This window comes from Mytilus californianus, unplaced genomic scaffold (genome assembly GCF_021869535.1).
Source record: "Mytilus californianus isolate M0D057914Y unplaced genomic scaffold, xbMytCali1.0.p SCAF_8, whole genome shotgun sequence".
In the NCBI taxonomy this organism is placed as follows: domain Eukaryota; kingdom Metazoa; phylum Mollusca; class Bivalvia; order Mytilida; family Mytilidae; genus Mytilus; species Mytilus californianus.
This window is the reverse complement of record NW_026262734.1, coordinates 71438675-71465706: the sequence shown is the minus strand read 5'-3', so window position 1 is coordinate 71465706 and position 27032 is coordinate 71438675. Positions and strand designations below refer to the sequence as shown.

Here is a 27032-nt window from a genome sequence, read left to right as displayed (position 1 = left end):
AATGCTTGTTTTTTGGCCCCTAATTCCTAGACAGTTTAAGGGCCATAACCCCCAAAATCAATCCCAACCTTCCTTTTGTGGTATGGCACCCTGTGCTACAATTGCATAGAGATCCATACACTTATACTCAAGTTATTGTCTGGAAATCAAATGTCTTCGGAAGACGACATCACCATACCATTATTCGGCTGCAAATGTTTTGAGGTCATATAAAAAATCTCCAAGTTATACAAGTTCTATAAAATGCTTGTTTTTGGCCCTTAATTCCTAAACAGTTAGGGCCATAACCCCCAAAATCAATCCCAACCTTCCTTTTGTGGTATGGCACCCTGTGCTACAATTGCATAGAGATCCATACACTTATACTCAAGTTATTGTCTGGAAACCAAATGTCTTCGGACGACAATATCACCATACCATTATTGTGCAAATATTTTGCGGTCGTATAAAAAATCTCAAGTATCAACACTTTTTTTGTACTGTTCTGTTTTCCACTATCATACACACTTTTCTCAACAACTCTACCATTTGTTTTCAAAAGCTGATACCAGGTTTTAAGTTACTTTAAAATATGTATCCTTTTTCAAAGTATCAACGTCTGAGGAGATGTATGTATATGTAAGCATAAGCATGTCTCTATTGAATAATTGATTTGATTTAGATTTTTGGTGTTTTAACGCCACTTTTAAGCACCGCTTTTGGGCTATTTCGTGGCAGCCAGTTTTTATTGGTGTTGAATAATTGAAAAAAACAAATATATCTATAATGAGAATTTTTGAAAAGGTGACTTAGTGAGTTTTCAGTCTTAGGATGCATTTTTTACACAAAATATTATATAGAAGGCTAATATTTTGGAAATACATGTACACCTTACAATCATTCAATACACCAAATATAGTTGACCTATTGCTTATAGTTTCTAAGAAACAGACTTAAACAGGAAAACTAAACATTGACCAATGAACCATGAAAATAAGGTCAAGGTCAGATGAACCATGCCAGACAGACATGTACACCTTACAATCAATCTATGCATTAAATATAGTTGACCTATTGCTTATAGTATCTAAGAGACAAACTTAACCATGAAAACTTAACATTGACCAATGAACCATGAAAATGAGGTCAAGGTCAGATGATACCTGCCAGACAGACATATACACCTTACAATCATTCCATACAACACATATAGTTCACCTATTGGTTATAGTTTAAGAAAAAAGACCAAAACACAAAAACTTAACTTTAACCACTGAACACTGAAAATGAGGTCAAAGTCAGATGACACCTGCCAGTTGGACATGTACACCTTACAATCATTCCATACACCAAATATAGAAGACCTATTGCTTATAGTATCTGATATATGGACTTGACCACGAAAACTTACCTTGTTCACTGATCCATGAAATGAGGTTGAGGTCAGATGAAAACTGTCTGACAGGCATGAAGACCTTGCAAGGTGCGCACATATTAAATATAGTTATCCTATTACTCATAATGAGAGAGAAATTAACTTTACAAAAAATCTTAACTTTTTTTCAAGTAGTCACTGAACCATGAAAATGAGGTCAAGGACAATGGACATATGACAGACAGAAACTTCATAATATAAGGCATCTATATACAAAGTATGAAGCATCCAGGTCTTCCACCTTAGAAAATATAAAGCTTTTAAGAAGTTAGCTAATGCGGCCCAGGCCAGATCACTATCCCTATGTCGAGCTTTCTGCGACAAAAGTCGCAGGCTCGACAAAAACCCATACCGTATGGTCGGTAAGACTGATATGTCTAAGGACCACTTTCCAATATTATATTGGCCTGGGGAGAACACTGAGTTTGGTCGACGTAAGTTCTACAGTACACAAGTTATGCTTTTCTTCTTTTCTATTAAAAAAATCCTAACAAGTCCACTGACACTGTTGTCTGAAGTTGTGGAACTATAGCCAAATACGGATAACTTTTTTTAAACTTTGACCAAGGGAAATTTTGAAGAAGTAAAAATCACTTCCCAAAAAATTTTGAGGAGTAACCATTCTTTCTTGGCAGCAGTACCGGTAGATTGGATTTCGGTTTCTTACATTGCCATTTTTTAGATCGCGAAAATGGTATGCAGTTGATATGCAAAATCTGAAATTACGGTGTCAAACACGATGGGAAGAACAGGAAACCCCCGAAAAAAGTGTTAAATCAAAGAAATATATGTATCTTGTTAAATTCAATAAAATATATTTGTCTCATATAACATGTATAATATTGTTTTAATTCTTTCAATAAAGATTATAAACAACAGTCGGTCTGTTTTTTGTGTGTTGTTTACTGGCGCTTCCTTTTGTCTCCATGACAAAATAAATTATAAAAATAGAATGTTATCGATCTATAAATAAATTTTTCAATGACCCGTATGTAAAATATGTTTATAGGGCCCTTTACATGTTTTTGTTTGATGCGAGTGTTGTACATGAGCAAATTTAAGAAATAGAATTAATTATGTTTTCATCAATAACAAAAAATAAAATGTTAAATGTATAAAAGTAAAACTAAGATGATACGATGTACAAAAAACAACAACAAAACAATGCATACACGGTAAACTCTTTTTTTTGTCACGTGATCAAAATCTTAGAAGCCATTACATCGTTTGTTGTCTAACTACAACAACTTCATTTGACAGGGCCAGTTATGTAATAAATCGCAATAATATAATAGAAAGGAATGAAAGCGTTATTAAAGTGATCAATGCATGACTGCTACGTTTAAACAACACTGTAATAGGTACGATTCATGTTTACAAAGTTGCACAGCTAAACTGTAAACGTTTGTAATAAATTCTTGAAATCTACTTTTCGTCTACTAGTTTAAAATTACCGCCAAATGATATTCATGCGCAATTTGTCATTTGGCAAATGTAAACAACTTGTACCGGTATATAGAAATTTTCGGCGATGAAATATTTCATACAATTGTTCTTTAACATCGTCAAAAGCGCAGAAGATAAAAAACAATATAAGGCTTTCCATTGAGCACTATTTCCAATGTGCAAAGTCATTGATTTTGGGTTGTTCGATGATCATTTAAGGTTATATTAGACATATTTTTTTGTATTCTAGAACTAAAAGCATGAAAAAACTGTCCAATTAGTTATACATAACCTACCAGCCTTCTAGATAAGGGCAATGGCACATATTTTAGTAGTCCTGAGGGAAAAAGCAAATCTAGAGTGCTCGCATAAATTACCTTAACTGCCTAAAAAACCTTTTGATTTTGTTCTGATTATTAGGTCTTTCCACTTTTGTGAGGAAAGACCTATTGATTTTGTTCTGATTATTAGGTCTTTCCAATTTTCTGAAAAAAAACGAATGATTTTGTTCTGATTATTATTAGGTCTTTCCACTTTTCCGTGGAAAGACCTATTGCTTTTGTTCTTCTTATTATTATTAGGTCTTTCCACTTTTCCGTGGAAGGACCTTTTGATTTTGTTCTGATTATTTTTAAATTTGTTTTCATCTGCCTAATTTTTTTTTTTCACTGTTTGGTTGTTTCGCAAATGTCGCTTAGATATTTGGTGTATTATATAGAACAGTTTTTACGCTTTTGAAACTGACACGGCTTAACTGAATACTTTTCCTTGTAAGAGTTATCTCCCCGAACACTCTTTTTCTTGTTATGACTTCTTCTTCACAATCTTAAAAAAGAAACCAACAAAATTATTTTTCCAAATAGCTCGTTATATCCTCTGGATATTTTGTTTAATTTTGACCGAAGTGATACAGAGATTCCATATGAGAATTATTTCCCCTTCTATATTTGATATAAGTGAAATGTATTTGTAACTAACAAACCATAAGTGATAAAGACCTAGGGTCTTTTGATTTCATGTCCATGGTCCATTAAAAAGAAAATGAGGTCAATGTCAAAGGTCAAGGTCATGTTCTAAATTTTTGATTTTGGCTTATTATCACTTATTTTCAGAAATGGTGTAAGATATTGAAAAATTATTTTTACGGAATTGTTAGTTGCGACATGTCATAAAACATAAATTTTTGTTGAAAGGGTATGTAGACATTTAATGGGAGTTTTCTCCCCTCTTATATTTAAAATAAGCTGTATGGTGATATAACTCATTAACCATACATAGAAAACACCTAGGGTCTTTTGATTTGAGGTCCTTGTTTCATGACCTTGCAATTGCGGTCAAGGTCAAAGTTTGATTTGAGGTTCTAGATTGTTCACGAACAATTGACATTTTAATTTAACCTCTAACTGTTCTGTAAATTAAGTCCATCTATCTGTAAAATACTAAAAAATAAAAAAAAATAATTATATTTTTCAAAATTTTGCTTCCGACATTATTTCTTAATCATGAAAAAAAATTGTTTTCATCAGTTTGCTCTAGATACTGCCTTTTGATAAAAAAAAAAAAGCTTCTGGCCAACTGAAGGTTTGACAAAGTTATTTAAGACCGAAAAACTTTAACCTTAGAGTGTATCTAAATATTATCTGTAAAAAAAACTAATCAAATTATAAATTTTGCTCTGGATATTATTGTCTTTTGGTCATAAAAAAACTTCTGTCCAAATTTCATACAATTCCATAAAGATTTTAACCACAGACTGAACCTAAATGTTGGATCTATGATCGCTATGTCTCACTTTCGCCACATAAATATTGCAGGCTCCACATAAAAAGTTGCTAGAGAGTTTGATATATAAGAGATTTCATATTTTGGGCCTCCTATGCAAAAAAAAACTGAACAGAAATTCCCCAAACCCATGTTTGGGAGGCACATACTTAATATAAATGTTCTTTAACAAGAATAAACTACCTTTAATCTGAAATAGGATGGAGGATCAGAGTGAGCAAAAAAATGTAGACTGGTCATACAAAAATATAAAGCTATCTAGAAATCAATCTTTCAATCCTAAATTTGGCTAAGATACTTATGAAAAGTTTTTATTTACTGGCCATTTTGGTTGATTGACTGTTATTCAAATAATAAATCATAATCTAGATTCCCTGAAGATCAATCAGTTAAAGATTCCTTTGCATGGGCTCATTATTTTTGGAGAAGATTTAAAAAGAGTTCAAGACAGAGGATGACAGCTTTTGGGCAAGATGATCTAAAAAGTAAATCACATATGGCTTTTCCGTATGCAGTGACTTTAACCACAAGACCTGTCATTAGAACTTCTGCAACCGCACAGCAAAAGTGCGAGGGAAAAACCACCTTGAAAGAAAAGGTTAACAAACGTGGGTGGATATTGTAAAGTGATGCTGAAAGAAAAAATTTAATACACCAATTATTTAACAACTGCTATGACAAAGTTTTATTTGACAAATGGAAGCACATGGGGAAATTTTATTTAAAAAAAAAATATAAACATCGCTCAGTCATCTCACTTATTTCAGCAACAAAACCTGAAAATTAATTAGCAGCTAAAGCTCACTTAAAAAACAATCACTGAGTGAAATATTTGTTGTTGATTATGTGTTATGGATTCATAATAAATGTAAAATAACATGCATAGAGGACTTAATTTAGTATATTTAGGCATGAATTGGTTCAATAATTTCCTTAACATAATAATTAAAAGAAACTCATTTCATATGACTTTGAATGTGAAAGCCCTATTATTTGTTTTACTATATGAATACACAATATACTGTATTGGATCTGATTATAAGTTCAACAAGAAACTGTAAAGTTTTGATGTTGAAGCCATACCTTGAGACATGTACTGACAAGTTTTTGTACAATCTTGCTCTCACCAAAATTAACAACCATACCAGAATTATCTTTAGACTCCTCTGCTTGCACCTGTAAAAATACATATTCATGAAACACAAATTCATAATCTTTAAATTTTAAATATTAGATATTTCTGTTGAATATTGAACGATACTTGGTAAAATATTTTTAATTAAGCAAAATTTTCAGTCAGAACCATAATGAGGGAGCAGGCCATATAATCTCCATTGAAACGAGAACTGCAAATACTGATACAACTGCATAACAAATATCACTGATTACCATTAATGGTTCATCTTAAACTTGCCTATTTATAAACTTTAACATGTAAACTATGTAAAACTTTAAAAAGTAAATTGACCATGACTAAGTGGGCATGGCCCAACATTCTCCATCGAAATGAGATATGCCAATGCTAATACAACTGCATACCAAATATCATTGACCTATCACTAGTGGTTCCCCTAATCACAAACTAATTGACGCCTCAATCTTGCCTTTTCAACTTCCTTAAAGCGAGACAACAAGGTAACTCTTCATAATAAAAAAAAATCTTATATGCAAAGGGAATTAACAGTTTCTGCTCTAAACTTGCTATCAGGCAATTCTTTTTTGTATTTTCATGCAATTATCTGAATGAAAATGCTTCAAATCTGAGTTAAAACTGATATTTTACTATATATTTTTGGTACAATTGCTCTAACTATAACCATAAAGGAAAGAAATTTTAGGATTTTGAAAAAATATTCATTTGTTGGCCGAGTCGGGTCATGTTTTTCTATGCATGCAAAACTTATATAATTTGTAATATATGTATATTTTGATATACAGTTGAATAATTAATAAAGATTGAGGCTGTGTTCAGCAATATTTTCAAAATATTACTTACGGTACCTATGTAAACTAATGCCACACTACCACTATTCTTTTCAATGTTACATGAATGATTTTCTTCAACATTTTGCACCAAAAATATCCTTACATGTAACTTATTAACCATTTATGTGTTCAGAAATCCTTGCACAATTTGCCTTTCATAATGCCCTGTTATGCAACCTAATGCAAACCAGATTAAGGTCCAGCATCAGAGCAGATTAATTATTTCCCTTTATTTTCCCATAAAGGAGTTGACATCCCTATGTAATCTGTTGACGATATTTTTATCGGCTATGGCTGAGCAGGAAGACATGATTCCTGGAAGTTTTGTTGCAGTTTCTGATCATACTAGGTCAAGTTTTGAGAAATAATGTAAAACTAACAATTACAGAAACTGTGTGGCAAATTTGTTAATGTTGAATAAGTTTGCACTGAATTTCCTGTATTTATTCCAATGTTTAAAAACATGTTTTACCAGTAATAAAGGATTATTGATGCACACAAGTACATGATAAATCAATCAAGACATGCCTTTTTCCATATCTGCCCGGTGATTGTCCCTCAACTGATATTTAAGCACTTGGGGGTTAGCCCTCTGGGAGATATCATCATCTCAGGATAATAACAGGGCAAATATGGAAAAAGACATATATCAATCTATAAATATTGTAGAAGCATTAAATCAAGTCAGCAAAATGTCTATGCAGAAAAACTTGCAGGAGGATATCCTAAGGGGTATACAAATGCATTAAATTTGAGTGTTAAAAGTCCTATAACTCTGGAATTACAAATAGTAAAATTTTCAACAGGAAAACATACATGTGACTCCCGACAGGAGTACAACAATCCCGTTTTCAGTGTCTCCTCCCATTGGAGAGAAAAAAATCCTGTGTATTAAAAATTTCATGAATCAAAATTTTCAGACCGCCATACAAATATTTATTATTGAAGACATAAAAACCTGAGTGCATCGAACATATCTGGTGTAACTGATATTACCTGATTATGCAATATGTGTAGATTTTGACCTAGCCTGCGGCTAATTAACAAGTGATAATATTTTGATTGAACAATCAACAGGTAATATGATATTAATAACTCGATATGGCTTCTGTTTATGTCACACATCAAGGATGATTAAAGGTAAATACCAACATTGATAGAAAAGTGGAATATTGTTGTCAAAACATTGATAGGAAGATTTTGATGCTGAAAAAAACATTTATTAAGCTTTCAACTCAGCGAAGAAATACTCATTATTTCACACTCCATCACATTAAAAGATATTAAGCACACACAAGAAGATCCAAACTGACAAGAGAAAAACATAGACTCAAAGACTATTCACAGCCTCCTCAATGTTAAGATTAACAATTGCACTAACTGTTACCAGGATGAGGATTACTTGAGTACTGAGTGAAGTTTATTAAAGGCAGCAAAGTCGGCTTGTTCTTCTTACATGATCTATTGTTCCAAAACCAGTGCTTTAGTTATCAAAATAACATTTGTCAATGTAATATAGACAGTGCTTTAGCTAATATATTTTACAGTGCTTGAAACAATGACAGTCTTAAGTTTTCTAGCAAAATGACTTTATTAATGCTTAAAAACCATGCATAACTATTGTTGTTGTTTGTTAATTTTTCATCTATTTATCATGCATATTTCTTTCTTATATATCTACGCCAATGATATTGAATACAAATAAACAAGAGTGCACACGCTGAAATGTCTCGTCTTCTTTACTAACCATTGATTTTATGTTGATAGTCCTAAATATAAAGCTTTACTACAAGTAACACATAAACTTAACATGATCCAAGAAAATGAGGTCAAGGTCAGATAAACAAAACGAGAAATACATGTACACCTTACAATCATTCAATAAACCAAACATAGTTGACCTATTGCTTATAGTTTCTAAGAAACAGTCTTAACCAAGAAAACTTAACATTGACCAATGAACCATGAAAATGAGGTCAAGGTCAGATGAACCATGCCAGACAGACATGTACACCTTACAATCAATTTATGCATTAAATATAGTTGATCTATTGCTTATAGTATCTAAGAAACAAACTTAACCATGAAAACTTAACATTGACCAATGAACCATGAAAATGAGGTCAAGGTCAGATGATACCTGCCAGACAGACATATACACCTTACAATCCTTCCATACAAAAAATATAGTTGATCTATTGCTTATAGTTGAAGAAAAACAGACCAAAACACAAAAACTTAACACTGAGAAATGAACCGTGAAAATGAGGTCAAGGTCAAATAAAACCTGTGAGACTGACATGTACATCATAAAATATTTCCATACACCAAATATAGTTGACCTATTCCATATAGTATTAAAAAAAAGACCAAAACTCAAAAACTTAACTTTGACCTCTGAACCATGAAAATGAGGTCAAGGGCAGATGACACCTACCAGTTGGACATGTACACCTTACAATCATTCCATATACCAAATATAGTAGACCTACTGCTTATAGTATCTGATATATGGACTTGACCACGAAAACTTAACCTTGTTCACTGATCCATGAAATGAGGACAAGGTCAAATGAAAATTGTCTGACGGGCATGAGGACCTTGCAAGGTACGCACATAATAAATATAGTTATCCTATTACTCATAATAAGAAAGAAATTATCATTACAAAAAATGTTTGACTTTTTTTTCAAGTAGTCACTGAACCATGAAAATGAGGTCAAGGACAATGGACATATGACAGACGGAAACTTCATAACATAAGGCATCTATATACAAAGTATGAAGCATCCAGGTCTTCTAGCTTCTAAAATATAAAGCTTTTAAGAAGTTAGCTAATGCCGCCGCTGTAGCCGGATCACTATCCCTATGTCGAGCTTTCTGCGAGACAAAAGTTGCAGGCTTGACAAAAGTATGGAGGCATGAATAAAACACTATGCTTTAATTTTCTCTTTGTACTCAAAGCTGGGACTATTATACCAGCTCAAAGGAAAGGTTAAATCATAGTACTTTATTTACGAGCAGTCGACAAGCAACAATCAACAATCAAAAATAAAACCAGAAACTTAATCTTCTCAATATTTCTTTCAACTGATATCATTCAAATAGACAGACTACATGCGTACTGCAAACACATTGATATGTAACATTCAGGTGGAAGATTAATGAAAAAAAAAAATACACACAAAAAGACAATTTTTTATATCAAACAGTAACAAATACGACAAAATAAATGTCGATAAAAAACCTCCTGATCTGATGTCTAAACTCCTAACCAAATTTCCAAATCTCCTCATCTGAGTTTCACAGTCCATCACATGTATGGGAAAAGGTAGGTTACTTTATTATCTCAATAGTTGTGTGAAGTTTTAAGTAAACAATCAGAGCATACTCAAGAAGATGCAAGGTATGTGAAAAATTTACATAACCCTGACCAATTATTTCCCTTATCAAACTATGAAAGGACAAACCAGAAAATTTTCAAAATCAAATGGGAGCTTACTTTTACCAATCCCAACAACACTGTAGAGTTTTAAGTAGATCAATCCAATCATAAATGAGTCAGTGTGTGACATTACCTTAAATCTAGAAAGACAAATCAAATAATTTTCAAAATTGAAAGGGAATTATTTTCAACACTGATATTATAAGAACACTCTTAAGTTTTAAGTAAATCAATCCAAGTATAGTAAAGTTTAAGTGTGTGATATGTGAAAATTTGGCTTAAATCTGATGATGAATGTCCTGCAACTCTGGAATGACTAACTGAAAAATTTTCTAAATCGAAAAGGGAGTTTTTTTTTCACCAATTCAAAATTTCAATACAAGTTTCATGAAATTTTATCAAAGCGTTAGCTTACTTTTGTAAAAAACATGGATGGAGCGACAGAGAGATGGACAAAGTTATATCATAATGCATCCCTGTCTACAATGGGAATATGAAAACTGTTACGTATCTAGAAATGAAAGTTAAATGAAACATTAAACACAGCTTGCATGATATAGAACTAGAGGATCTAAAGAGCCTGTGTCGCTCACCTTGGTCTATATGCATATTCAACAAAGGACACTCTCCAACATTGTAGACGAGAATAGAATTAATGACAAAAATCTTTGCTTTTTTTTTTATCTTATATTGCTGATCATTGAAGTCTGTTTAGTTTCTCTCTATCTTATTTAGCTTTTGCTCCAAACACAAAAGAGGGTAAAACAAATTTTTAATTTAAGGGCAATAACTCCTATAAAGAGTAACAGTCTACTAATTATATCGGCAAAATTTGACTTGTTAGTAGGTCTTGTCTTGCTGATCATTTTAGTTTATTTAAGTTTCTTTCTATCTATTATAAGTTTTAAGATATAAGACAATAAAACTGCTTCGCTGAGCGCAGCTGGATACGCCCGCAGAGGTCAAACCCTGAACAGTTGGGGCAAAAATGGACACAATATTCAAGCTTGATACAGGTCTGAATTTGGATTGTAATTAAATATTTGACATATTATAGGTTTCTGAATAAATGTAGTCAAAGAACTTGAAATTGGTTATATGAATTGAATTTATATTCAATTAAAGATTTCATGCTATTGTGAGTGCAATACACTATGCTGTTGCACAATACTTAAATCTGTTGTCAGACTATAAACAAATAAAATTTATAAAATTCTAAAGGCAGCTTACATCAATAGATATAACCAATTCACCAAAGTTTCATAAGAATTGCTGAAAGCATTTTTGAGTTATTGTCCAAAAACTGGAAAATCCCCCCTTTTTTAATGAATAAAACCCCATAACTCAGAAATGTAAAATCTTAAATTTATAAAATTCTAAAGGGAGCTTACATCAATAGATAACAACAATTCATCAAAGTTTCATGAGAACTGCTGAAAGCATATTTGAGTTATTGTCCGAAAACTGGAAAATCCCCCCTTTTTTAATGAATAAAACCCCATAACTCGGAAATGTAAAATCTAAAATTTATAAAATTCTAAAGGGAGCTTACATCAATAGATATCAACAATTCATCAAAGTTTCATGAGAACTGCTGAAAGCATTTTTGAGTTATTGTCCGAAAACTGGAAAATCCCCCTTTTTTTTATGAATAAAACCCAGTAACTTGGAAACGTAAAATCTAAAATTTATAAAAATCAAAAGGGAGCTCATGTCAATAGATATAAACAATTAACCAAAATTTCTTGCAAGTTGGTGAAAGCATTCTTGAGTTATTGTCCAAAAACTGGAAAATCCCCCTTTTTTTAATGAATAAAACCCCATAACTGGGAAACATAAAATCTAAAATTTATAAAAAACGAAAAGGAGCTCACGTCAATAGATATAAACAATTCACCAAAGTTTTATGCAAATTGGTTAAAGCGTTTTTGAGTTAATGTCCAACATGTTGACGACGGACGGACAGACGGACGGACAACGGTATACCATAATACGTCCCGTAAACGGGCGTATAAAAACCCAATAAAAATGTACAAATCATCATCAAAGGGCAATAACTCTAAATGGATTCAACTGATGATTTCAACCATATTACTTATTTGTAGAACTTGTCCTTTTGATCATTTTTGCAATTTTAAGTTTCTCTCTATCTATTAAAGTTTTCAAGATAATAGGCAAAAATGAAAAAAAAGTGGTAAAATTTGTCATTTAAGGGCAATAACTCCTACAGGAAATCGTCTGACAGTTTTGATGTAAATGGACAATTGGTAGAGCTCAACATTCTGAACAATTTTACCCTTTCAGATTTCCTCTATTTAAAACGGTTATCAAAATAATAGACAAAACTTGCATTTTTCCCCATATGTTCTATTTTTAGCCACATTGGCCATATTTGTTGACAAGGCAGGGTCATCGGACACATTTTTTAAACTAAATACCCTAATGATCATTGTGGCCAAGTTTGTTTCTTTTTGGCCCAGTAGTTTCAGAGGAGAAGATTTTTGTAAAAGATTACAAAAATTTGTTAAAAATTTACTATAAAGGGCAATAACTCCTTAAGGGGTCAATTGACAATTTTGGTCATGTTAACTTATTTGTAGATCTTACTTTGCTGCATAATATTGCTGTTTACAGTTTATCTCTATCTAGATCTATAATAATATTCAAGATAATTACCAAAAACTGCAAAATTTCCTTAAAATTAACAATTCAGGGGCAGCAACCCAACAATGTCAGATTTGCTCTAAATGCTTTAGTTTCAGAGATATAAGCCAAAAACTGCATTTTACCCCTATGTTCTATTTTTAGCCATGGCGGCCATCTTGGTTGGAGGGCAGGATCATCCGACACATTTTTTAAACTACATACCCTAATGATGATTGTGGTCAAGTTTGGTTACATTTAGCCCAGTAGTTTCAGAGGAGAAGATTTTTGTAAAAGTTAACGGACAACGGACGCAGATGAGGGATGCCAAGTGATGAGAAAAGCTCACTTGGCCCATTGGGCCAGGTGAGCTAAAAATCAATGTACTGTCTGAATTTCATAGTAAATGTCTTTTACAAAGTGAGTAACACTTGATTTATTTTAAAACTGCCAAATATGTCTTTACCTCTGAAGTATCTATAAAGATGGTAGCTTTGTATGGGGTGTCCTTGAACACTTGATTTAACCAATGTTCTGAAAATTGATCAGTGGCCATCTTCAACTGACCACTAGCTACTGCATCACATCCACACTGCAATAATCCATCATACACCAGAAGATTACTCAGTGCCATGATCTGTCTACAGACAAAAAATATAACAGATTATTGGATTTTTATTACTTTTGTCAATGAGACATCACACCAACATTACAAAAAAATTTGTAAGGGTTCCGCGGAACCCAGTGCCTTGCCTACTTTTGCTGTTAGTCGCAGGCTCAACAAAAATGGGGAAAAAATTATTAAAAATTTTCCTCTAGATACTATCTTTTGATTGTAAGAAGTTCTGTTCAAGTTTGGTAAAAATCCAAGAAGGTTTATGAATCTAATAAATGTTTTAAAAACTTTAACTGCTGACTGTACGTAATGTTAACTGGAATAAAACTAAGTCCATTTATAAGTAATATACGGAAAAACAGGAAATAAATTTTTACAAAATTTCCTTCTAGATACTAGCTTTTGATCATAAACAAGCTTCTGTCCAAATTTGGTACAAATCCAGGATAGTTTAAGAAAGTTATTAAAATTTTAAAAACTTTAACCACAGAGTGAATGTATTGTTTCCTGGCAGAAAAACTAAGTCCATTTATAAGTAAAATACGGAAAAAATGAAATTTTTTTTTTAACAAATTTACTTCTGGATACTATCTTATGATCATAAACAAGCTTCTGTCCAAGTTTGGTACAAATCCAGGATAGTTTAAGAAAGTTATTAAAATTTGAAAAACTTTAACCACAGAGTGAATGTTATGTTAACTGGCAGAAAAACTAAGTCCATATATGAGTAAAATATGGATAAACAGGATTTTTTTTTTACAAAATTTACTTCTGGATACTATCTTATGATCATAAACAAGCTTCTGTTCAAGTTTAGTTGAAATGCAGGATATTTTAAGAAAGTTATTAAAATTTCAAAAACTTTAACCACAGAGTGAATATTTATGGACGCCGCCGACGGAATGTAGGATCGTTATGTCTCGCTTTTGCGACAAAAGTCGCAGGCTCGACAAAAAACCAACTAAAAAGTAAAACATGTTCATATGCCTGTCTTAAGTGTTTGTCTTTTGTTTTATCCAAATGTTTTTGGTCTTTATTATTTGGGAAAATGGTGTTGAGGGCAGATATTTGCTTACTTTGATATCATATAGACATATGGACAACCACAGCTCTCATGTATTAGACATTTACAAAAGGATATGCTGAAGCTTTTAATGTAAAGTTAAGACAGAGTGATAGGATCACACATGTTTGTGCAGAATTGAAGCTTTCTGGTGTTGACTTCTAAAATAATGCAAAGTTAAGATTGTATAATGATAAATTGAAAGATCATAAATGATGTGACAACTTACAATAATATGTGAATCGAAAAGATAATAAATTCAATGGAAAAGAAAAAGGGACCTCCCATAAATTTTTTCATTCACATGTTCAATATCCCAAAATTGATAAATATTAATGAAAGAGGCAAAATAATACATGTGTATACTAAAAAGATTTTGAAAAAAGTTGTATGTTAATAAATTACCCATGAATGCAGTTTTGCATATTCTACATGTTTTTGTTTGGAATTTTTGGGTAAATTTCAGCACTGAAATGATTTCATTAATGTAATGGATAAATATACTAAAACAATATCAAAATCTGTCAGAATTGCATTTTTAAACCATATTTGGGTCAATATCCCTAATGCGCCTCAAAGTGAAGTACTCAAACTATAAATAGAATAAAAAAACCTGTATGCAATGAAATTGGACATGATGCTTTTTTGTCGAGCCTTCGACTTTAGTCGAAAAAGCGAGACATAGCGATCCTACATTCCGTCGGCGTCGTCGGCGGCGTCCACAAATATTCACTCTGTGGTTAAAGTTTTTGAAATTTTAATAACTTTCTTAAACTATCCTGGATTTCTACCAAACTTGGACAGAAGCTTGTTTATGATCATAAGATAGTATCCAGAAGTAAATTTTGTAAAAATAAAATTCCTGTTTTTCCGTATTTTACTTGTAAATGGACTTAGTTTTTCGCCAGGAAACATTACATTCACTCTGTGGTTAAAGTTTTTAAAATTTTAATAACTTTCTTAAACTATCCTGGATTTGTACCAAACTTGGACAGAAGCTTGTTTATGATCATAAGATAGTATCCAGAAGTAAATTTGTTAAAAAAAAAATTTCATTTTTTCCGTATTTTACTTATAAATGGACTTAGTTTTTCTGCCAGGAAACAATACATTCACTCTGTGGTTAAAGTTTTTAAAATTTTAATAACTTTCTTAAACTATCATGGATTTGTACCAAACTTGGACAGAAGCTTGTTTATGATCATAAGATAGTATCCAGAAGTAAATTTAAAAAAAAAAAAATTTCATTTTTTCCGTATTTTACTTATAAATGGACTTAGTTTTTCTGCCAGGAAACAATACATTCACTCTGTGGTTAAAGTTTTTAAAATTTTAATAACTTTCTTAAACTATCCTGGATTTGTACCAAATTTGGACAGAAGCTTGTTTATGATCAAAAGCTAGTATCTAGAAGGAAATTTTGTTAAAATTTGTACCTGTTTATTTGTATTTTACTTATAAATGGACTTAGTTTTTCTTCCAGTTAACATTAAATACAGTCTGCAGTTAAAGTTTTTAAAACATTTATTAGATTCATAAACTATCCTGGATTTATACCAAACTTTGACAGAAGCTTCTTACAATCAAAAGATAGTATCTAAAGGAATATTTTTATTGATTTTTTTCCTCATTTTTATTGAGCCTGCGATTAACAGCAAAAGTAGGCGAGACACTGGGTTCCGCAGAACCCTTACGAATTTTTTAGTAATTGACTGAGCTTAACCATTTGTGCTTTTTTGAAGAGCAAAAGACTGTACAACAAAGATGTAAAAACTTTAGAGTTATTAAATGATTGTACAGAACAGAATTTCCGGAGAATTTAACTGTGTGAAAATAAGGACTTTTCACTTGCTGAAGCGGCATCACGTTTGGGCCTATCAGGGTTCCCCAATTTGTGAAAAATTTAATCTTACTTCGTACCTCGAAAATTTAACCACGTGTGAAAATGTTTCAGCTTCGAAACGAGCCATCATACATATCCAAGTTTACCATATTGACAGAGGAATGGAAAAAAAGGCTACCATTGTAGCCTATGGGAAATGAATTGCGCATCTTGACCCATTTAAGAATATATCTATCTCTGTAATGTTTATTCAGAAATACAACAGACCCATTTAAGAATATATCTATCTCTGTTGTTTATTCAGAAATACTACACAATTATGTGACAAAGTCAGAATTGCATTTTAATGGCAGATCTTTGTATATTTCTATTAAATTGGTTCACAACCATTATAGACTAGGGACAATTTACAGCTTAGCATATTTTAAAGACACATAGCTATTGTTGAAGACTGTATGATGCCATCAAAGATGTCTTTTTATTATTATTGTCATTGGGTTGTTGTCTCATTGACATATACCCCGCATACCCTTTTATTCAGTAAACATACATATCAAGCTTTGTAACTGTTAATTTTTGTAAAGATTGGAAGACTTTTTTGAAAATAGTTACATTCATATGGAAATTGGTCCTACGTTTGTTATAAGTTCTTTCTTATGAATTATATTTACATGATAATATAATAAGATAAAGAGCTGCGCCATGAGCGCATGATACGTACATTACCCTTTTAGCTCGTCTTTATGCTTAATAAAAAAATGAATTTATATGATCAACTAGAAATACTGTGAGCACTGCTCAAATAGACCCCCCCCCCAAAAAAAAAAGAAGACATGCACACACAGTGGTACCCATCGACACAAAACAATGATTTTTCAACGAATAAAGTTCCATAACTCTGCAATGTCATATCAGAAATTTATATAAAACTAAAGGGAGCTTGTTATAATAGAAATAAACAAGTCACCAAAGTTTCATGAAAACTGCTCAAAACCTGAACAGTTGGGGCAAGTATGGTCACTGCATTCAAGCTTGATACAGCTCTGAATTTGGATTGTGATTAAATATTCGACACAGCATAGGTTTCTGACACAGAATGAATGTGTTCAAAGAACTGAAAAACTTGAAATTAGACTTTTACCTATTATGGTCCAATATCCAAAATCTAAATACACGGTTCCCCATTCGATTCAGCATATCCAAGTACACCAAGAATTTGATTTATCTACTTATAAATGGACAACATTAGCTAAGTCCAATATCCAGAATCTAAATACATGGCTAGAATCAGCATATCAAAGATCCCCAAGGATTCAATTTTTGATGAAAACAAACAAAGTTTAATTTTGGACCCTTTGGACCGCAATGTGGACATATTTGATAAATGGGCCCTTAATCAAAAATCTAAATATATGGTTAGAATCAGCATATCAAAGAACCCCATAAATTCAATTATTGTTAAATAAATAAATAAATAAATAAATAATCTTTATTTCAAGAGGATAATCCCATTAGTTAAAACTAATCTTCCTGAGAGTCCTCAAAATAATAATAACATATTTATAAGTACATACAGTATTATAATGATATATTATACACAATATACAATTATATCTAGATAATAATGAAAAAGCATATTAATTTGCACAATTGATGAAAAATGTGTAACATTTTGTTTTAAAAGATACAAGTGTATTACTCATTTTTATTTCATTTGGTAAACTGTTCCATATTTGAGAACCTGAATATGTAAATGTTTTCTTTAAAAAGTTTGTTTTTGGTTTCGGAAGATTTAATAGTTTTTCATCAGCTGAACGTAAATTATAATTCTGATTACCAATAAAATGAAAGTTTTCTTGTAAATAGTTAGGAACCATATCATTTAATGATTTAAATACAAGTAATGCCTTTTGATATTGAATGCGTTTTTCCACATTTAACCAGTTTAAACTATTAAACAACAAACTGGATGATGTCATTATGTCAGCTTCTACTATTACCCTAGCATATTTCTTTAATGACTTATTAAGTTTATTTAGTCCACTTTCATAACAACTTCCCCATATATTGCAACAATAATCAAACAATGGCAGAATATAAGCATTAAAATAAATAATACGTATATGCATAGGTAAATATTTTCTTATCTTTTGTAATAAATTTATTCTATTTGATATTGTACATGACATTTTATCTATTTGCTCATTCCAATTTAGGTTTTTGTCGATATATAAACCGAGAAGTTTTTCACAATCTACATTCTCTATTTGTTCATCTGAAATTTTGATATCTAAACTGTTCCCAGTTGAATAAAGCCTCTGTTTTGAACCAATAATCATTGATTTACACTTTTTGGCATTTAGTTTCATACAATTTTGCGAACACCAGTTTTCAATTACATGAATATCATTTTGAAGGTTAGCAGTTAACTGAAGTACATCATTACAAAGTTTTATTTCAGACCCTGATTTGGACCAACTTGAAAAATGGGCCCAAAATCAAAATTCTAAATACATGGTTAGATTTGGCTTATCAGGGACCACAATAATTCAATTTTAGATGAAATCAACCAAAGTTTAGTTTTGGACATTTTGGACCTCAATGTGGACCAATTCAAAAAACGGAGCCCAAAATCCATAATCTACATGGTTAGATTCAGCATATCAAAGAACCCTGACTTTGAATTAAACCAAATTGAAATTGGTCAAGAAATTAGCAATATATACAAAGTATTAGAAATGTATTGGTTTTGGCCCGTTTTTCCTAAATGGTTAGGCCATTAACCTCAAAATCAATCCCAACCTTTTTTGGTATGGAATCTTGTGGTACAATTTCATAGAGATCCATAGACTTATACTCAACTTATATTATTGTCTGGAAACCAGAAAATTCTAGTTTTCTAATTCCTAAATGGTTTGGGCCATAACCCCCAAAATCAATCCAAACCTTCCTTTTGAGGTATGACACCTTGTGGTACAATTTCATATTGATCCATACACTTATACACAAGTTATTGTCCTGAGACAAGAAAAACGCTTGTTTTTGGCCCCTAATTCCTCAACAGATAGGACAATAACCGCCAAAATCAATCCCAACCTTCCTTTTGTGGTATGGAACCTTGTGGTACAGTTTCATACAGATCTATACACTTATTCTCAAATTATTGTCTGGACACCAAAGGTCTTAGGATGACGACAACGCCATAACATTATACGAAGCAGTTGTATATAAATCTGAAATATGCAGATTTATCCAGTTAGATATATGGATGTCTAAAGTCCAGCAGCATATGTTGCAATGCTGAATGCATATTCAGGACAATACTATCTAAACTGAGGAAACTGACATGTCAGCAAGTACCCTGCTTGCACCTTTTTATGTCAGGTAAACAGACTGATGCATACAAAGCAAGTGTTCATAAATTTTGACACCAGCAATTACTTTGAAATAACTTAATACACCTTTATTCAGTTTTTGTTAAAATCCTATTTCAAGAAAGCATTTCTCAATTTTTTTTATTTTTTAACAAAAACTAAGTTCTATCAAAGATGCAAAATATCATATGCACTCTACATATTATGCACAACAACTGTGCAAAATTTCATTGGCCTCCTACCTATATTTTTGGAGTTTTTGCAATTACAAAAGACATTTCTGAAAATTTGTGATTTTTGAACAAAAACTGAATTATTTCCCCAAACTAATGGGCCAAATTGCACCAAAATATACTATGCACATCTACATAATATGCACAACAACTGTGCAAAATTTCATTGACTTCCTATCTATTCTTTTGAAGTTTTTGTCCTTACAAAATTGTTGATGGACAGAGGGACAGACAGACAGACAAACTAAGTGAAAACTAAAGGGCTCCTGCATCTTTGATGCGGGGCCTGAATAAGTTATATATTAAATCTTGCTCTGTACAAGAGTCTTAAGAGACTTACTCAAAACAATTCCTGCCCTCAAGGAGAGACTCAGACCACAAACGCAATTGGATTTACCTAGATGTCAGAGACAACTTTAGATGGACTTCCTTTACCCACAAATATAAAACATATTGGCACTAAATAAAGAACTGCATATATCAAGGTTAAACTTTTAAATAATTAAAGGCACGTTTTTTTTATAGTTTTGATGTGAACAATATTACCTTTCCATTAGGTACTAACAGAGTTCTTTTGATTCCATTCTATATTCAATTGCGGGAGGTTGTGCTGAGTACATGTACAATTTAAGAGTAAGAGGTCAGAAAAATGTATCCAAGTGGTGTGATATGTTCTTTTGCAGGCTACTAACTTGTGAACTACCTCATTAAAAAACTCTCAGCATGTCGATCTAGTTAACATGTTCTCATCCTGATATGCATGTAATTTTATCTTGAAGTGTAAATTTAGGACAACCGCAACATAAAGTATTAGAAACTCTGTTGTTTATCTTCCACTCATATATAAATAACTCAAAACAAGACTGTCTATAAAAGGGGCATTAGCTACGAATCAGAAAAAAATGTTAAAATATGATTTTTTTCCTTTAAATTGGTTGATTGTTGGTTGCTTGATGCCCAGTGGCAAATATTTCATGCATGTTCAGGACAAGAAAGTTAAAAGATGATTTTTTTAAAACATTTGGGACAATATCCCTTATGCGCCTCAAAATGAGGAACTCAAAAAAAATCTCTGTGCAGTGATATTAGACATGTTTCAATTTTTAACAAGTGACTTACCTTAACCCTTTCCTCCATGGAGAATTTTTTTTTACATGCTTCATTCACAAAGGATTTTTCAATAAAATGTTGAAAATAAGCTGACTTTAATGAAATATTGACTTTACCTTAAATAGACTAGTTAGACTTATGAAATTTTTGTTGGTTATACATCTAAGTCAGATCTTTAAAATTTGCTATAAAAAAAATTTAAATTTTGTTTCCATGGTAACGGTTTTAACCATATATAATTAAAATGGTTAAATTGTGGGTTAAATCTTGTAATGTTAGTTTTTTTCTAAGGAAACAATGAGATAATTAACTGTCTATGTACAATCTGAATGGGAACTTTATTTTCTTTATAAAATTGTCCATTTTAACCTCATAGCAACAGTTATTTCCAGAGCAACCAAAGAAAACTGTGATTAAAATTGAAAACAAAGGTTTTTACTGGTTAAACTAAATGACTCATTTATAGGAAATATTAAGGAAAATTGTATTATAAATTATATTTTTCCCTAACAACATTTTCTGTACATAGCAACCAACTAAAATCCTGTATATAAAGTAAATGAACTGTTGATGGTTAAACTACTTTGGTATGATAACAAATGGATATTTTATATCACAACATTGCACTTGAAAAAGACTTAATAAATGTTTGCTCCTTTCATCCAAATAGTGCCCAAAGCCCAGACTCAAAGTAGGAGCTTAGGCCAACAAATTAGTAAATGCAATTTCTTCTCCTAGATCCACAGATGGCTTGAAAGAAAAAGGATGAGATTGATGAAGGATAGGTTCCATTCATTTGTAAAACATGTATCATATTTATATTTTAAAACCTAGTATACTGTGGATTCATTATTATTCGTTGGATACCAATTTTCGTGGGTTTCGTGGTTATATGTTAACCACGAAATTAAAAGTTCAACGAATGGCAAATTTACTATAGGCTTGTATGCAGACATTGTCAAAAACCACGAAATTAAATATCCACGAACATGTAAGTTTTCCTTAATCCACGAAAATTGATACCCACGAAAATAAATGAATCCACAGTAGATAGTAATACAATTGATTGGTTGTTTGTCTTATGTCAAGTGGCAAATATTTCACGAATGTTCAGGAGGAGATTGTTATAAATCCTGATTTGTTTACTCTTCTCAATACTGGTCTTTTAAAGTTCTTTCTGATGACTGTTTTGCATACAATGTAGAAATAAGGAAATGTGGTATGATTGCCAATGTGACAACTTTCCAATAACCCAAATGATGTGGATGTAGGACAATGACCATTCATACTTTATGTGTGTGATAAGGGGGGCATATGAGTGTATTTTTTCAAATAAGATTGGTGTCCAAAATTTCTTGAAAAGACTGGTTTCAGAAGTGAAGAGAAAAAAATTGCTACCATTGAAAATTAGGGGGGGGGGATCCATTGTGTTTCCAAAATAAATTTTCCTGCATGTATGTTGATGAAAAAAAATTGTTTGTTCCCATGAAAAATATGCCCCCTCCCACAGTAAACATAACTAGAGGCTCTAAGAGCCTGTGTCGCTCACCTTGGTCTATGTGCATATTCAACAAAGGACACTCTCCAACATTGTAGACGAGAATAGAATTCATGACAAAAATCTCTGTTTTGTTGATCTTGTATTGCTGATCATTTAGTCTGTTTAGTGTCCCTCTATCTTCTTTAGTTTTAGCTCAAAACACAAAAGAGGGTAATAAACAGCTGCGCCATAAGCGCATGATACGCCCGTCGTCTTGTGTGTGAATTTTTATGCAATAAGCATAAATAGTTTCTGACATACGGCGTGACATGCGAAAACCCCCCTTTTTTTTTACAAAAAACTCAATATCTCAAAAATAAAATTTTGAATCAAAACCAATAAGTATACAGATCTTTAGATTAATATAACTAAGAAGTGTGTAAAATTTTAAGCAATAATCATAAATCGTTTTTGAGATATGGCGCGACATGTGAAAACCCCCCTTTAAAAAAAAATAAAAATCAATATCTCAAAAATAAAATTTTGAATCAAAACCAAAAAGTATACAGATCTTAAGGTTAATATAACTAAGAAGTGTGTAAAGTTTTAAGCAATAATCATTAACTGTTTTTGAGATACGGCGCGTCATGTGAAAAACCCCTCCCCCTTTTTTAACAAAATACTCAATATCTCTAAAATAAAATTTTGAATCATCACCAAAAAGTATACAGATCTTAAGATTAATATAACTAAGAAGTGTGTAAAGTTTTAAGCAATAATCATAAATTGTTTTTGAGATACGGCACGACATGTGAAAAAAAACACACACCTGTTTTAGTTACTAAGTCCCGTAACTCAAAAAGTTTTAATCTTATTTTCACCAAAAAGTATACAGATCATTTGACCATCATAAGAAACAACTATGTTAAGTTTCATGAAATTTGGATAAGTCATTCTCAAGTTACAGTGCGACATGTTTACGCCGGACAGACAGACGGACAGACGGACGGACGGACACCGGACATTTGTATACCATAATACAAAAATTGACGGGCGTATAAAAAAATCCTAATTTAAGGGTAATCACTCCTATAAAGAGTGACAATCTACTAACTATATCGGCAAAATTTGACTTTTAGTAGAACTTGCCTTGTTGATTATTTTTGTGATTTAAAGTGTCTATTTATCTTTTATAATTTTTAACATATAAGGCAAAACGCAAAAAAAATGGTAAAAATCATCCTTTAAGGGCAATAACTCCAATAAGGAGTTGTCAAACAATTTCCTCCATATTGTCTTAATTATAATCTTGTCTTGCTGATCATGGAAAAAGGGCAATAACTTCAATAAGAAGTCGACTAACAATTTCAGTCGTGTTGACTTATTTTTAGATCCTGTCTTGCTGATCATTTTTGCTTTTTAAAATTTCTATCATATATAGTTTTTAAGATATTAGGCAAAAACGCAAAAAAATTGTAAAAAAAAATCATTAGAGGGCAATAACTCTAATAAGGAGTCGACTGAAGATTTCAGTCATGTTGACTTATTTGTAGATTTAGTCTTGCTGATCTTTTTTGCTATTTAGTTTCTGTCTATCTATTCTAATTTTTGAGATAATAGGCAATAAATTTTAAAAATGGTAAAATTCATCTTTTAAGGGCAATAATTCCTATAAGAAGTCGTCTAACAGCTTTGACTGAAATAAACAATATGAAGAGCTCAACATTCTGAATATTTTTACCCATGTTAGATTCTCTCTATTTATAGTGGTTTTAAAAAAAATAGGCAAAATTTGCATTTTACCCCTATGTTCTATTTTAAGCCATGTCGACCATCTTGGTTAGCTGGCGGTTCATCAGATACATTTTTTAAACTAGATACCTCAGTGATGATTGTAGCCAATTTTTCTTTAATTTGGCTCAGTAGTTTCAGAGGAGAAGATTTTTGTAAAAGTTAACAGACGACGACGGACGCCAAGTGATGAGATAAGCTCACTTGGTTTTTTAGGCCAGGTGAGCTAAAAAAGACACAAAGTACTAATCTAAGCAGCTCGATCTAATAGTAATCAAATTACTGAAGAAGCTAGTTGAAAGCCAATTACAACTAATAGATAACTAACAAAATATTCATCAGTAACATCCAGTGAATTTAGAAAAAAAAATATCTTTAAAATTTAAAATCAACTTGAAAAAAAATATCAACATATGAACAGGACATGTTCTTTGATCAAAGTTTATGATATAAGGATCCCTCTAGTTCCTCTCCTGAAAAGTCATTATTAGATGTACGTACTGATCAGTTGTTTGCCTATAATTAGCTTTGAATCAAATCAGTAACAATTTTTACTTTCATCTCGCATATTGATACTCTGAAACCGGAAGTAAATTTTTTTTATTTGTGTAAACATCACTGTAAAAACGATAAATCTGATGGGTAGGCATGGCTTAGAATCACAACTTACAGATGCAGAATATTGTTGAATAATTCGCTATTCTCATTAAATTAATTGAAAAATAAATAAATGGAGAATGATGATACCCCCACTTGCATATAACGTTATAAAGGGACATAACTAAAGAACTGTAAAAGTGACGCCACCCAAATTCGAACTTGATCTGTGTTTTATAGTAATAAGCATTGTGTATAAGTTTCATTACATTTAGTTGAGGCAAACTAAAGTTGGAGAATCAGAAAATGAAAAATTCAAAAAAAAATTCCATTTATAAAGGGGCATAACTCTAGACGGTAAAAGTGACGCCATCCAAATTCCAACTTGATCTGTGTTTTGTGGTAATAAGCATTGTATATAAGTTTGATAACATTTGGTTAGCACACTAAAGTTAGAGGACGGAAACTAATTTTGGGATGTACATACTATGTACGTACGTACGTACAGATGGATGTACGTACTGACAAGGGTAATACTTAATGCCCCCTCTGCTGCAGCGGAGGCATAAATTTTGATTGAAAATTAAATGTCACTTTCTATAAGCAAAAATGTTGAAAAAGATTTTACGTAGAATATATTTTTTCTGGTCTTTTTTTTTGTATGTTCCCGCCCACTTTATGACTCGCTGGAAGTCGTTTAATGGGATTCCCCAGACACATGTTTACATTTTGCAAGTTGCTATGTTTTTGATTTTTGTCCATAATGGGTCAGAAAAGAATTGTATGGACTCGACTGCATATCTCCACCTTGTTCATTAAATTTCTGATATTCCAAACTGTTGCAATATTCTACGACTCCAAAGCAGGAGTGAACACCAATGATGACTTCGTTATTATCAACATAAAGTTTTTCTTATTGAAAGTCATTTTTTTTGCAAACTGTATCGTACAACTGAATACTGTGAAAGTACTTTTACTCGTGGGTATCAATTTTCGTGGTTTGAGCAAAAATAACATGTTCGTGGGTTCTTAGATTTTAGTTTTCTGAAGAAAAAAAAACGAGTGAAGAACTTGAAGGTATCAGAAACGAAGATTCTTGAAAATAATAATATCTTGTTTTATAATGATTTATGGGACATTGCAAATTTAAGGTGTTCGTTTTCACTTGCACGTTCATCTTTCATTACTGACAACATTCATCAAATTCTGAATAAAATAATTGCTTTTGGAAAAAGCTAATTCATCTATGCTTACTAATTGTTTCAATTGAAGGAAACTGCAAAGTAAACATTTTAATTGTTTCACACGTGTTATCAGGAGTGATGACTCTAATTAACCTGAGATCAAATGATCAACAGATTAGCAATAACCAAAGGTATTAATTGGGCCATAAACATGTCACTTAAAGAAAACAGTTACATAAAAAAATGCTACAAATGTACTATGAATTGTAGAATTAATTTTTATGAAATAAAAAAGCAAGCCCAATATGAAATTTTTTTTATATGAGATATATAAGTAGATAAAATGAACACTTCATCATCGCATATCATCACCAGAAGTCTGACTTTCATTAATCAAAACTATTTAATTTTTCATGAGAATTAAAAGGTTAGAAGTCGTACAGTTTATGTTTTTTAAAGATTAAATGGGTAAAATCCTGTCTGAAGTTGTATATATAGTTCATAGTGCGTTTGCTGATATTCAATGTATTCTCTAGATTTTCCATGTCTTGATTAGGCCAACAGTTGTCATATTTCGTTGGACACTTAAATTTGTGGATAAAGCCATCCACGAAAACCACGAATAAATTGATACCCCATGAATAAAAGTACTTTCACAGTATTAGGTATTTTATAGCCAGTTGGTATCAATAACCAACAATAAATGTTGTTAACCTAACAATGTCAGTGTTCTGAAACTAGGTTGTCAACAAGAACTTCGAAAAAATGGTGACGGCTATTTAATATAAAAAAAAATCGGCACAATTAAAGTATTAATGCATTGCAAAAACAAATATTTCATCAATGAAATTTGAGTCAGATATTTTCAGGAATATCCTATTTATATTTGATACAAATTTTATTAAGTCTGATACAGTCTTTTCATAGGCAAAGCCTTTCAACTGAGGTACTACACAGAGGCGTCAAAAGGCATCATTACTGAGTAAAGGGGGGTGGCGTCAAAAGGCTCCATTATGGAGGAAAGG

General features: G+C 31.7%; 1 protein-coding gene across 1 annotated transcript in view; it reads right to left on the bottom strand.

Moving 5' to 3' along the window:
- Nucleotides 1–27032, bottom strand: part of LOC127712846 (DNA replication ATP-dependent helicase/nuclease DNA2-like) — a 257582-nt gene that overhangs the window by 11036 nt on the left and 219514 nt on the right. Inside the window, exons 15-16 of the mRNA XM_052219453.1 lie at nucleotides 13183–13357; nucleotides 5726–5818 (exon numbers count right to left, since the gene is read on the bottom strand). Of these exons, the coding sequence (XP_052075413.1) occupies nucleotides 5726–5818; nucleotides 13183–13357 (268 nt within the window). The remainder of the gene's footprint in view (nucleotides 1–5725; nucleotides 5819–13182; nucleotides 13358–27032) is intronic.